General features: G+C 38.0%; 2 protein-coding genes across 5 annotated transcripts; both read left to right on the plus strand.

Moving 5' to 3' along the window:
• Nucleotides 1–2206: 2206 nt before the first annotated feature.
• On the plus strand, nt 2207–8556 carry Trc8 (TRC8 ring finger protein). 4 transcript variants are annotated; one of them, XM_070662984.1, is made up of 7 exons: nt 2207–2314; nt 2554–2809; nt 3234–3329; nt 3421–3559; nt 4133–4531; nt 4665–5032; nt 5449–8556. In XM_070662984.1, exons 5-7 carry the CDS (start codon nt 4243–4245, stop codon nt 6874–6876), a joined length of 2085 nt encoding a protein of 694 aa, XP_070519085.1. In that variant the 5' UTR covers nt 2207–2314; nt 2554–2809; nt 3234–3329; nt 3421–3559; nt 4133–4242; the 3' UTR covers nt 6877–8556. The 4 variants fall into 4 exon arrangements, with proteins under 4 accessions (XP_070519085.1, XP_070519084.1, XP_070519087.1 ...); XM_070662983.1 differs by lacking the exon at nt 2207–2314 and having other exon boundaries at nt 2535–2809; XM_070662986.1 differs by lacking the exon at nt 2207–2314 and having other exon boundaries at nt 2536–2666.
• A 924-nt stretch (nt 8557–9480) lies between these two features.
• Nucleotides 9481–13046, plus strand: LOC139106330 (homeodomain-only protein). The gene is made up of 3 exons (XM_070663027.1): nt 9481–9685; nt 12299–12496; nt 12745–13046. Exons 2-3 carry the CDS (start codon nt 12308–12310, stop codon nt 12817–12819), a joined length of 264 nt encoding a protein of 87 aa, XP_070519128.1. The 5' UTR covers nt 9481–9685; nt 12299–12307; the 3' UTR covers nt 12820–13046.
• Nucleotides 13047–13351: the final 305 nt, after the last annotated feature.

The raw sequence follows: 13351 nt of genomic DNA on the forward strand, positions 1-13351 counted from the left end.
CGATGAATTACGTTGCGAAGTTTATCGATTATATTATAAGTCGTCCGAGCATCGAGAAATGTGCATTATACGCGAAAAATATCCGGTATACGTACGGTATGGAACACTCAACAAAATGTATAATATTATTCGACGCGTATCGACGCCGTAAGTGCGAAAGTTACAATGGATAGTAGCGATATTTCAGTAAAACAATACGACGTTTAATGCAAACGACGAAAATAATAGTACGATAGAAGTAACGAGAAATGAATCGATATAGACATGTACATGAATATTTCGTTTCATTTAATAGTTTTCAATGTTGAATCGTCCAAGAACAATTGTATGAACTTATACAATTGATATTTTAATTTCACAATTGTTTATTTTAAATATATATTTTTTAAGCCGACGTCTTATGTGTATATAATGTAAGAATAATTGAATCGTTTGCAATATTTTAAAAAAAGATTTTTATAAGGAAAAAGTAAAAGAAAAGGAAAGACTTTGTTTCTTTTTATCGAAATATAAATGTCATAATACATTACGATCGAAATACGTGTTTCTTTACATTGCGTGTGAGTTTTAAATATGAATTGTGATATAAAATACAAATATATATATAAATATATATATATATATATATATATGATATAAATCTATTTCTCAAGTGAAAATTAGCGTGAAAATACTGCTTCGTGATAACGTAAAAATAAAGTTGCAGGTTTATAGAGACAGGATTGAGATTGAAACGATGAAAGAAAAAAAAGAAAAGATATATGCACATGGAATGTAATTTTTTATAGTAAAAATAACGTGCGAACGTGCTTCTTCGTCGGACGAATTGCTTGGACGATCATCAATCTATAGATTAATACGCAAAAGGTTTAATACGATTGATGTAAAAGTCATTTTGAAATATTAGAATGTACATCTGAAGATTTCTTAATTTTCAATTTGTAGGAATGGAGAGGGTGGAAACGTGAGAGGATAAAGAGAGAGAAAGAGAGAGTGAGAGTACGCGAGCGAGAGCATAAAAATAGTTTTTTAAAAAAAAAAAAGGGACAAAGCAACGACTGGACTACTAGCTAAGATTGATCTGATTAAATTCGCAAACGTGGGTGAATTAAGTGAACCTTTCGCAAATGGCGTTGATAATTTATTTGAAAATCTGTTGTGTAATCGACATTCAAAATGTTAAATGCGTGGAAAACATTGTTTTTTTTTTTTTTTTTTAATTATTATTCCAAGTCGGTTTAATCACTTGCCGATTCGTTACTCATTTAAGCGATTTCATTTAGGTACTGCTCTAAGTTACGATCGCTAAAAAAAAAAAACAAAGAAAAAAAAGAAAAAGACCCTTTGGATACCCCTGTGCGTTATTTCCAGAGCCAATAAAATTACGTATTATTACATTTCTTGTAAATTGGGGTGTTGCTTTCTTGATTCCTTAGCGACGGATCTGTAGAACCGGGGACGTTGTTGCGCGACGTGGAGCAAAGGCATGTAACGCCGTATTCCGTCGAGGTAATATTCGACGAGTGCGAATTGCATTGTTTCGCGATGTCAACGACCCTGCGATCGTACGAGACCGCCGGTTGTGTAAATCACTCGCCCGTCATCCTTCTTCAACGATTATCCAAGTTAAAAGGACAGAAGACGCCGCGAGAGAGAATTATTTGACCTTCGGTGCAAATGGAAAGTGGCAGCTACCGAGTTCGACGTGAAGTTGCCGCAGATTTTATTTCATTGCGTGGCACACCGGATGGAAAACTATTTATTTCAAGTATTAAAAAAAAAAGAGAAAAACGTTGAATATTTATTTTAAATATTAATATTCTAAACGATGTACTTTAATTACTGTAGTAATTTTTATTTCTCTTACTGAGTAATTTTTCTTTTTTATTTGGCAGTATTAATTTGACAATCTTCTCGTCACAAAGATGGCCACACGAAGTCTGTCTCGTCTACGATGCTTAGGAGAATAATAGAAAGAAATGGGCCAGAGGCTCTGCTTTTTCTGATAATCGAGCGTACGAGAACGTATGTAAGATAACCGCATGATATACATACTTTCGTAGCGAAGTAAAGCCGAATTTTTGCATTCGCGTTACGTGGACGGAGCAGCAAAATTATTTTTTTTTATCGATGTCGCGGTTACGGAAATAAATTGTAACAAATCGTATTTTTGCTTCGCAGTTTCCTTCCGCGGTACTCGAATTAAGCGAGCGCGAGGCACTTCGAGAGGCCGCGAAGCACTCGTGCGAGAAGGCGATCGAGTCATAAGAAACACGTACGGATTTGAAGGAACGAGCCTTGGGAGTCAATGGAAGTAAGCGTATAAAAAAAACGAAGGAAAGCAAAAGCCACCGGGCGAGCACTGGGAGTTTTACGTCCGGGGTACACCGCGGTAATATCGCGATTGATATCCTTTCGATATTCCCCTGGCTCGATTTATCGAGCCTTTCGCTATCGCGCCAGCTCTCTCTTCGCCACTTTTTTTTTTTTTTTTTTTTTCCTTCCTTTTTTTTCTCTCCTTTCGATCAATAACAAAATATTTACATTTATTAGACCATCCGTTTACCAACGATCGACAAGGTGAACGAAGTGTACATGGTGGCGGGCAACAAGTGGCCGCCTATCGAGTCTCGACGTTTGCAGCGTCGTTCACTCGGTGAAACCAGGTGAGATGCGACGTGGAGCTCAGCGGAGAGCCGCAGGACGCGAGGAAGTAAGAGTACGGTGAACGAACGGCGGCACGGGGGTGTCCACCTAGCTCGTCGACTCGAAGTCGGAAGGGTCAGCTGGTGATCGTTGACGAGGAAAGGTAGGCTAGGTGAAGGCGCGGGCCGCAGTTACCGAGTGCCGAGTCATCGTCATCGCGCGCACGGCTCGGACTCGGGTAAAGTGTCGCGTACGCGGTGAGTGGCAGTGAAATGTCATCTGCACGGCTGACGTAACGTCCCTTTTTCACCGTCGGCCGCTGGTAAGACCTTTTGCCTCCTCGCCCGTCGTCGCTCGCTCGCAAATTCACGAGCGACGTGCTTCCCATTCAACGGGATCGTTTCGTCGGTACTCGCGCCTCGTTCGCGTTATCTTTTCTACGTTATTATTGTTATCGTTATTGTTACGTTATTTATTGCGTGTAATGTGCGCTGCGTATTGTTACGCGAGCTATGTTCAATCGATAAGCGCTGACGCGCAACGATTTTCATTTTCAGTTACTTAAACTCAACGTTGTGTACTTACAGATACATAAGTTCGACTTCGGCAACTGGAAAATTTATCGTGGTCTCGCCACACGACGTGTATCGCGGCAACGAGGAGAGCGATATCTCTTTCCGTCGGTGAGTATTAAAGACGTCCCGGGCCAGGAAAAACTCCGGCTGGGACTTGCCTTCGAAGTGTACGTGTTCTGACAAAGTCTTTGCTTTTCAGGGTGAGCGTTTAATGAAATTTACGGAAATACGGCGGGAGAAGTGGAGAAAGAGGAGTGGCAAAGGGAAGGAAGTGGAGGACGAGAAGGGAGCAAGCGAGTCAGCGAAGGTGAAAGAGAGCAGTTTGTGTCATAATAATGGTAATAATAATGGAGAGGTTTGAGCCACACATTTCTTAAAACAAATCCCAACGTCGTGGTAAAATTAATTTTGTGCTAAACTATATTTAAAAGCTGCAGTTACTGTTTGCCGCACAGGATTTGTAGAATGTTTTGACAGATAACGTAACCTCAAAACTTGCTGCATCTATTTTAATATGTTTATGTTTAGAAACCTGTTCTCTTCAGCTAAACTGACTGCGTCAGTTTTTTTTTTGGTCTTTTTATATATATCGGACGGAAGAAAATAAACGTCGAACTAATGCATTTGGAAATGCCAATTCAGCCGACAATAAAACTTTAAACTTTTTAAAGCTTTGATTACATTAAATTATGTAAACTTTGGAAAATTTATAAAGAATGTTTAGTTCAAACAGCTGCTTTTTAATATTTTTAAAGATATCTCTTTGCAAATTAGAATAAATGATATGAATTTATTATTTTAATAATATTAATTTTAATATTATATTATAATATAATATTTAATATTAATTTAAAATAATATTAATTTATTATAATTAAATAATATTAATTTACTATTGTAATATGTTGTAGGTCTGGCCTCTGTACAACTGTATAACAGGATACTGCTTCCATGTATGACATCGATACGTGTATAAAAAAATCTTCCTCAAGTACATTACCTTAGACGGTTAACTGGTGCAATGGAGACTCCAATTCGGGACAGAATTTTCAGCTTTGTCGATGTTGTAATGAGAGTTCCACCTCTGTTTATTATCGATGAATTACTTCGAATTAGCCTCGGATTGCCCAATGATAATATTGTGCTGAGATTTAATGAATATGGATTTAAAACTACCAATTTGTCGAGTATTGCCACTTCCATTTCTGCAATTACAACAGACTCCTTTCTAATGGAACATTTTGATTTGAATAATCTTGCTTACAAGGCTTATCTGATAATTGTGTTTAAGTTTTTATGCTGTTGCATAGGTAAGAAAAATATTTTAATGACATTTAAATGAAATAGATTATTTTTTAAAAGAAGAAAACTTATAGTTGAGCTAATTTATCAAATTACCACTTGTGATAAATAATTTTATATTACATATATATTTTTTCGTAGGTTTCCTGGCAGCTCTTTACACGTTTATGTTATGTACCAGACATTTAATAACCGTGTATCTATATTTAATATCTGTGGGAGTGATATTTGTGTCATACTGGTCAAATGTTAGCACGGTGAAAGCAATTGTATCGTACATGAGCGTTCACAAATCAACAGCTAGCATACTTGACAATATATTATGTCTGAATCTATCGGACGTTCTCTATAATGGTCCAGGTTTTTTAATTATTCAGAACTATATATTGCAATGCCTGCTAGCCAGCGTCTTTTGCTACATACATCTCGCTCCAAGGCATCCCATAGTTCAAAAGCTTCTAGTTTTGAGCTTTATGTCACCATCCATCCTGGGTATTCATCCTTTACCGGTAAGCTTACTAGCAAAATTAATAAGATACTGTAATATTTTAAGCCTTATAAACAGATATTTTTTTATTTTACGATTTATATATATTTCTATTTTATTTTACGATTTATATTTCTATGTATATTGAAAGGCACATATAGCATTTGCTGCGGCTAGCGTACGCGACTCTCTCTTCCTCTCGATCCCCTCACTTGGCCTTCGAGTAATAGTGGAGGGCGCTCTCCCTAGTCTTACGTGCCTCCGGTCTCTCAGTCCTCGAGACGGTCGGCGTTCCGCGGTATATGTGTATGCGTGTTTTGTGTGAGACGACGCATACCACGTTAAGTTCACGTACGCTAACCGCCGCCGTTGAAGCAAACGCTAATCTGTCTTCCATCCAGTGTATATTAATAAAATGTGATACCATTTTTTTTTTAGGTGCAATATCTGTATCTTGCTCCAGTATGTGCAACGTTACTTCCACTGGCTGTGTGTAAATTTGTCATCTGGTACAACGGTGTTTCCATGTTAAGAACAATGTACATGGGCTATCGGCACGCACGTAATTTTATAATTAATTATGGATTGTCCGCACTCGCGGAAACGGAATGGATGCGTTTAAATGTGCCGTGTGTACTTCGGACGTTCTGGATGCTGCGAGTGGGAGAACAAGTCGTTCAAATTCTGTATGGAAATCAGTACGGCGAGGAAACGTTCAATTATTACGTCATGATAAGAACACTGTTGGTGAACGGGTGCGAGACATTGACAGCCGTTCTCGGTATGACCAGTATAATCTCGTTCATCTGCCATTATATTGGCTGCTTCTTCCAATGGATACTTTTGACAGAGGATGAAGATGAGAAGAGTATCGGCACAGTATCCGCTATATTATTTTACATTCTTGCACTGCAGACCGGATTAACGAGTCTCGACAGAGAGAAACGTCTGGTACGATTATATCGTAATTTTTGCCTATTATTTACGGCAATTTTACACTTTGTGCACAATATAGTGAATCCGCTGTTAATGTCGCTCAGCGCCTCTCATAATCCAGCGCTACATAGACACCTACGAGCTTTGGCGGTATGCGCTTTCTTAATATTTTTCCCGGTATCGTTGCTCGTGTTCCTATGGTCCCACTTTACAGTCAGCACGTGGCTATTGGCTGTATCAATTTTTAGCATCGAGGTAATAGTCAAAGTACTGGTTTCGCTAGCGATCTATTCGCTCTTCTTAATCGACGCGTACAGGAGCGCATTCTGGGAACAATTTGACGATTGCGTCTACATAATAAGATCATTCGGCAATACTGTAGAGTTCGCTTTCGGCATCATACTGTTTTTCAACGGTTTCTGGATATTGATCTTCGAGTCCGGCGGAGCTATTCGCGCCATCATGATGTGCATACATGCCTACTTTAATATCTGGTGCGAAGCGAAAGCTGGGTGGAGCGTATTTATGAAACGACGGACAGCTGTGAACAAGATTAATTCGTTGCCAGAAGCAAAGGCCGAACAGTTAGAACGTTTGGACGACGTTTGTGCAATTTGTTACCAAGAAATGCAAAGCGCCAAGATCACTAAGTGTAATCATTATTTCCACGGTGTATGCCTGCGAAAGTGGTTATATGTTCAAGACCGGTGCCCTCTTTGCCATGATATATTGTACAAAGTTGAAAACGTGCAAAATAAAGAACACGGCGACGCGGACGTACCTGCGGCTGCCGTGGAAGAAAACGACGAGAATGACGTTCAAGATAATATGATTGTGCAAGCTAGACAAAATTCATCGAATGTGCACTCTCATCAGAACAATCGGAGACAATTGGCCGGCCGTTCGGCCAACGAAGGTTCAGGCAGGTGAAATGAAAGATGGCTTTCCACGCGCATTTTGTGATATGATATATAGACAGATAAATAGATAGATAGATTGTAATTATTTTTGACACTAACTTTGCGCGATCGCGAAACACCGACGACGTCCAATTCGGAGTTTCGCTCGTTGATTGTACATTACTCCAGCTTGATTATGCGCAAGCAAAGCATTGTACACTTACGTGTTATACGTGATTATTATCACGTGTGAAAATTCAAGTCTTTCCATTCTGACGTCTTGTGAAATGTATGTAAGTAAGCAGCGACAAATGCTATTTAATTAAAAGAGAACAGTCACGCGCAACGATTATCTTGTAATAAGAAAGTACACAATACTTGACGTATAATTTCCGAGTTTTGGCTCTTTGTCGATGCTATAGGTGTATTCTATTACTAAATATATTTTTGGATTGTTGTTACGGTAATGTCATCGTATATATCGCGACGTAAAGGTATCCATGCTTCCACATACATGTAATATTGTGCTTCCATTTCTTAATCACGGACGTACATGGTTTTATATCAAAAGTGAATGAGAGGAAAGAAGAGGCGAGATGAGAAAAGGAAAGATGCACTTACCCAAGGTTTATTTTATAAAATATATAATAGAGAAACGAAATATTTTGCGAGTGAGAGTTTAATTTTACATAGGAACATTTTATCATGTTTTATCATTACAAATCATAAAAATAGTGATTCAGTAACGTGTATCAAAAGCGCTGACTAATATTCAATATACATAATCGTAAAGCAAGACTTGAGAAAATTAATTTTTTTATTTTTATTTATTCTGGCAATAATTTTTATTTTCATTAAATCTTTCATTAAGGTTTGTAAGTTACAAAACTAGTAACCTGTGATTGAAGAAAAGCGTCTTTAGCCTTTCACACCATACATCAACCAAGTAAAGCCTCAAAGAAAGGGGCATTAAACAATTCTTTGAATTTATCTAAATGTAGATGATGAAATTAATTATCATAATCTTTCACGGCCTTTAAAAAACGAGATTCAGGTACAATAGAGTATAATTTAATTTTGTCACATCTCGCAGACATTGTCTGAAGCATCATATTTATTTCTTTTTGTTTTTTCATGTTGAATAATGAGATGAAGAATCCACTATCGGTTGTTCAAGATCAATACAGGCTTTTTCAGAGGCAATACTGGAACCATTATATTCTTCTTGTTCTTATTCCATGACTTGCTCCAAAAACGAGGTAACGATATTAAATTTCTTATCTCGGTCATTTACTTTTATGAAAATAATAGATCATGTAATTTTAATCTTAAAACTTTATGCATAATGAGATGATGTATATCTTATATATCATATATATAACGTAATATAATAACGTAGCATACAAAATAATTTTCTTTGTTTCATTTCGATTGATTTGAGTTTGACCAATCAATTCTGATTCATTTTACTTATTTCTATTAAATGTTATCATTTCTTTTTCTATTAACTTTCTGCGCGTACAATATTTTTCTATATATACTTCATCAGATTACTTCGTCATTATACATGCAAGCATCTCTTTTTCGTACACAAGATAAAATGTTAATTAACGATTTATTAAGATATTAATATTAGCTTATTAGGAAATGTTGTTATTTAAATTCGTAGTACGTTCACGTCGAATAAACGTTATATTTTTGAAAATTAAAAGAAATTTTCCCTTTTTCAGTTCCTTGCGAATCCTATGCGATCCCAATCGACTATTGTCGATTTCATAGAAAAATTAGTGGCTTTTGAGATAAGCGCACCGCAGAAAACGACGATTCCGTTTGCGAATGACGTCTTGCTTGTTGTTTAGAAGAAGATGAATATTTACTGCGTGCGGTAGCTCTTAATTCTACGTGCGTAGAAAATTATGCGTTGTATCTTGACGCAATGAGAGAGCAGCAATCAATAGTAAAGTAATCGGATCAAGGACGGATTGTCACTTGGACCTCAGTGGTTTCAGTATATCTAGATCTGGACTTATTCGAAATTTACGGGAACGCGTATCCTCATGTATCAAAGTAAGTATGTATTTGTAAAAATTAATACAAAATATCTTTTTGTTTTTTCTTTTTTATTTTGAATAAAGAGATAACACGGTCAAGGGTCCCCTTTCGCCAATTTTCAAAATTTTTTGCCACGAAGGCTCCGAAAACGCTCGGAAGTATCTATTCCCGGTAGGAACGGGATATGCTTTGATAGGATGTAGCCCGCAAAGGTAATAAAAAAGACCTTTATATATATAATATATGACATTTTATTCATAATATAAATTACAATCATTACAAAATCTTTTTATTTTAATGTTAACTTTAAACATTATTCGCGAATGATCTCTTCGACTAGATAATTACTATAATTACTATATTTTCTCATTTCGCATTCTTTTTACATAATCTCCTTTCTATCGATAAGCGTGGAAGTATCATGCACGAATTTTAAATCTTGTCTATCACTGATATGTCCGCTGCGCCGCAGAAAACGCCGTATCTACAATTCAGTGTACGTAGATGGATGCACATGTATATATATAAAAAGAACAGTTCGCCTCCCACTCTGTGCGCTTTGTGTTTTACATTACGCTACGACGGTGCGTTTGACTGAAACTGCTGAAAGCTGAAAGTCAGTCGCGTGTGTGTCGCCGTCGGGTTACGAGTCTTTAAACTCTTCTCGTCGCGCTCTCCGCTCGTTCTTCGCCGATGGTCTTATAATAAGCGACGGTCGGAGTAAGCCAGCCTCTTTTGAAAGGTTTCCGCGTCGATCCAAGTCGGCTTGAACAAGAAAAGTGCGAGAGGTACGTATTAGATGCAGTTACATATTACTTGCAGCTGCTTTTACACCATCAGAGTTGTCCGGTGAAGTGAATTAATCTCTCCTTTCGCTTGAACCGTTGAATATCGAGTCGCTTCAAGAAACAGTGCGGATGAGTTTGGAAAAAAAAAATTTCGTGCTCGACTTGAGAGAGACGCCGATACGAATTCGACAAGTCCGCTGGGTTTACGCGTAACGCTCGTATTAGGCTAGATATTAAGCTCGAGATTAAATTGGAGATAAGCCAATTAGAAGAGAAAACGAAGCCAATATCTGGTCGAGTAAAATATCAATTTGTCAAACTTTAATTTAATCCCTATCTTAATCTCTAGTATGATAAGAGGCTGGCTCATTATCGTCTATTGTTCATCAATGATCCAGCGCCCGTCGTTCGAGGACTCCGAGGCAGAGAGATCGCCTCGAGAGGTCACAGCGGTTTTTCCGTTTACCGTTTTCGAGAGTCGACGAGACGAGGAGCGAACACCGCCGAGATACATACAATATAATCCGCAAAATAGAGTATATGCGCGGCGACGCATAGCGAAAATTATTAACGCCGCGATACTCCGAACGCGCTGAGAATACGTACGAAAGGAAACGAATCGTGCCTTTCTTTAAAGTCCTCGACTCGGAATTATCGCGCGTCGTGTTTTTACCGTGCACATTGTAATTGTAACGTAACCACGACGTTGTAGCAATAACAGCGTGGGAAATAGCGCACCGCGGGAAAGGAAGCCTTCGGCGGGGTTTTTTTTTTAAATTTTATTTTAGCTTCGCTAAGTGCGCGCAATATTCGACGGACGGATTTCGAAGGGCCGTTTCATCTCAGGGAGAGTAGAAAGTGAAAATAATATCAATTTAACGTCCCCGCCGACCGAGTTGTGACGAAACGAATGATGTAAGCTTGGCCAGAACGACGTGAAGTTGATACAATTTGCGATGGATATTACACATGGAATATTAATTCATTCGGTGGGTTGTTGTTCGTTCAACGATATTTCGCAACGTTACTTTTCTTGGGAGCTTTGAAAGTCGCGAGACGTTTCTCGCGCTCGCTGATGGTTATTAATAAAAGCGCGTCCTCGCGTTCTACTAAACGCTATTGCGCCGTTTCTTTCTGCGACCGCGAGATCGTCTCCGATTAGTATCTCGGCGATTAAGTTGTTGGATCTCTCCGACGATAAGGCCGAGCAGGCGGCGAGATTTCGCGCTACAAATTACGGAATTAAAACAAAGGTGCTCGCGCGATTCCACACTTTCTCGCTAATGAAACCACCCGGGCGGTGACTGCGCTGCTGCTGAGACTTTCGTTCGTTTAATAAGAAAACGAGTTCACATGCAGCCACTTTGGTACGCAAGATCCCACGTTGCATGATCGAAATCATTATCTTAATAACTCAAAAGCGCCGCGAGTGGAAAGATGTAGCTGGAGATCTCTGGCAATCAGGGAGGAGAGAATGCTCATTACTTTTCGTCAAATTGTAGGCGCTCGAGATTAGTACGTCTCGTTCTTTTTTTTTTTTTCGTGGTACGCTTACGCTTCGTTAAGAGCGAAACAAAAGGCTCTCTCACGAGAGAGCAAAGCGGAGGACGAGGCGAGGCACGAGAGATGATGGTGGTGAGGCGAGGCGAGGAAGCGAAGCGATTGACCTCTCCGTTTAGGTTCAGATCGTTGGAGAAAAATGACTCTTCGCGCGAGGATGTAGCGTCGACTCAGCCGTTTAATAGTCGCTGTTCCGATGCAATTTTTTTTTTTATTTTTATATGTAACTGTTACAATAGATCCTTGTGCTCGAGATCCAACGAATGTTTCAGATCTAAACGTGATTAGAAAATTAAGAAAAGAATTATTATATTATTAAAGACAGGGATGAAATATTAATTTAAAATTACGTTAATTATACTAAGGCTGCCTCGCGGATTTTTCGTAAAGAATTGGCTGGCCGATAAACGTGATTAGAAAATTAAGAAAAGAATTATTATATTATTAAAGACAGGGATGAAAAATTAATTTAAAATTAAGTTAATTGTACCAAGGCTGCCTCGCGGATTTTTCGTAAAGAATTGGCTGGCCGATAGTCTTCGCGTTTACATTTTCCTCCTTCTTTCTATAGATCTCGGTGCGCCAAAAATTTGTGTCCTCTCTTTCAGGCCTTTAAATCTCCTCGAATCCACACACGTGTCGTGTGCACAGTCATAAATTTTGTTGATCTTTTTCGATTTATGTCGCGAGTATGTATTTCAATGCCACGTGCCAAGCGCGACTTTTGAAACTCGTCCAAAATCTTGCGGATCTTGATGTTAGGTCACGGTCGTGCTGTTTTTAGCTTCTGGCGTGTCTCCATATATCCTCGAGTCTATACTTGAACGTATACCGTCACATTAACCTTCGAATGGAACACTGAATTACAGTAACTCAAGACGGCTTTCAAACATTGCAATTGTAAAACAAAAATTAATTTTTTTTTTTTTTAATTTTAAATATTCTTAACATATTCTTTTTCCATAATGTTCGGTATATCAATTAAAAAATAAAAAAAAAGGATAGAAAAGGTATGCTGCACAAAGGACTAACTTTACGCAATTTCTTTTCTAGAACTGCAACATGCTGAAGTCTTATCCAGCGCGATATCCAGCCAGCTCGAGCCCTGACGCCGGCACCCGAGTGATTCGCCTGACGGTGAATCAGGAAGCGGTTCTCCAGCAGCAGTTTAACAGATGGCCAAGAGCACCTCATACCGACGACGTCGTACTCCTCGCAGCTGAAACGGGTCTCTCCGAGGCGGATGTTGAAGTAAGGAAAGATAGAAAGTACATATAATGTATAAAATAATAAATACATAAGTGGCTGGCTAATAAATATATAAATTATTAAAAAACGTTATTGAAAATACATTAACAATCGAATAAATAATATTTAATTCTTATTATTCGATTGTTAATGATAACAGAGTAATCTCGTCAAACATGCTTTTGAAATAAAAGTAAAATAATAAAAAAATATATGTATACATCTATTGCAACTTTCGATTTTTGTTCCAGGGATGGTACGCTATCAGATTGGCTCAGTGGCGAAAAGAACAAGGCCTCGGCGGGAATACATTAGGCCTGCATTGATATTGCTTGCGCGCGAGAGCAATCTCACCTCACTTCTGTACCTGAAACTTTCACGTGTATACGGATAATGCAAATTATGTGCAATACACATCTCTCCTTAATCGCTTATTTAGTCTGGGTCTAAATTTCATTGTTCATTGTTGCAGGTTTATTTATTTATTATAAATGTAATAGAACAAGTTTTTCTTCTTATGTCACTGTAGAAAATAAATGGATTACGACACGAATACCGTAATATACCACTATTTACAGACAGGTAAGGGACAAGCGCATTGCAAATGAATGTAAGAATAATTAACATTTTTGTCTTTTTCTTTTTTTTTTTTTTTTTACTGACACGTAAATTATTTATTAAGTCAATCAGTCTTAATTCAATAGTAGTGAACCGAATGTAAAATTAAACTAATTTGTTTAAAACAATTTAATTACTTGGTATATACTTTTGTACGGATAAGCAGTTATCAAGCGAACAAGTGTGTAAAGTGAAAGCTATATAGGGAGAAGGGCGAGAGAAGGGAGAAATCATCGTACT

This window comes from Cardiocondyla obscurior, linkage group LG10 (assembly GCF_019399895.1).
Source record: "Cardiocondyla obscurior isolate alpha-2009 linkage group LG10, Cobs3.1, whole genome shotgun sequence".
Taxonomy (NCBI): Eukaryota; Metazoa; Arthropoda; class Insecta; order Hymenoptera; family Formicidae; genus Cardiocondyla; species Cardiocondyla obscurior.

What these genes read in the sequence shown, in the direction of transcription:
- Trc8 (XM_070662984.1), top strand. Translation starts at nt 4,243, where the DNA reads ATGGAGACTCCAATTCGGGACAGAATTTTCAGCTTTGTCGATGTTGTA. An exon ending in GTTTTTATGCTGTTGCATAG is followed by an intron (nt 4,532 to 4,664) that starts GTAAGAAAAATA and finishes ATTTTTTCGTAG; the next exon opens with GTTTCCTGGCAGCTCTTTAC. An exon ending in TGGGTATTCATCCTTTACCG is followed by an intron (nt 5,033 to 5,448) that starts GTAAGCTTACTA and finishes TTTTTTTTTTAG; the next exon opens with GTGCAATATCTGTATCTTGC.
- LOC139106330 (XM_070663027.1), top strand. Translation starts at nt 12,308, where the DNA reads ATGCTGAAGTCTTATCCAGCGCGATATCCAGCCAGCTCGAGCCCTGAC. An exon ending in TCTCCGAGGCGGATGTTGAA is followed by an intron (nt 12,497 to 12,744) that starts GTAAGGAAAGAT and finishes TTTTTGTTCCAG; the next exon opens with GGATGGTACGCTATCAGATT.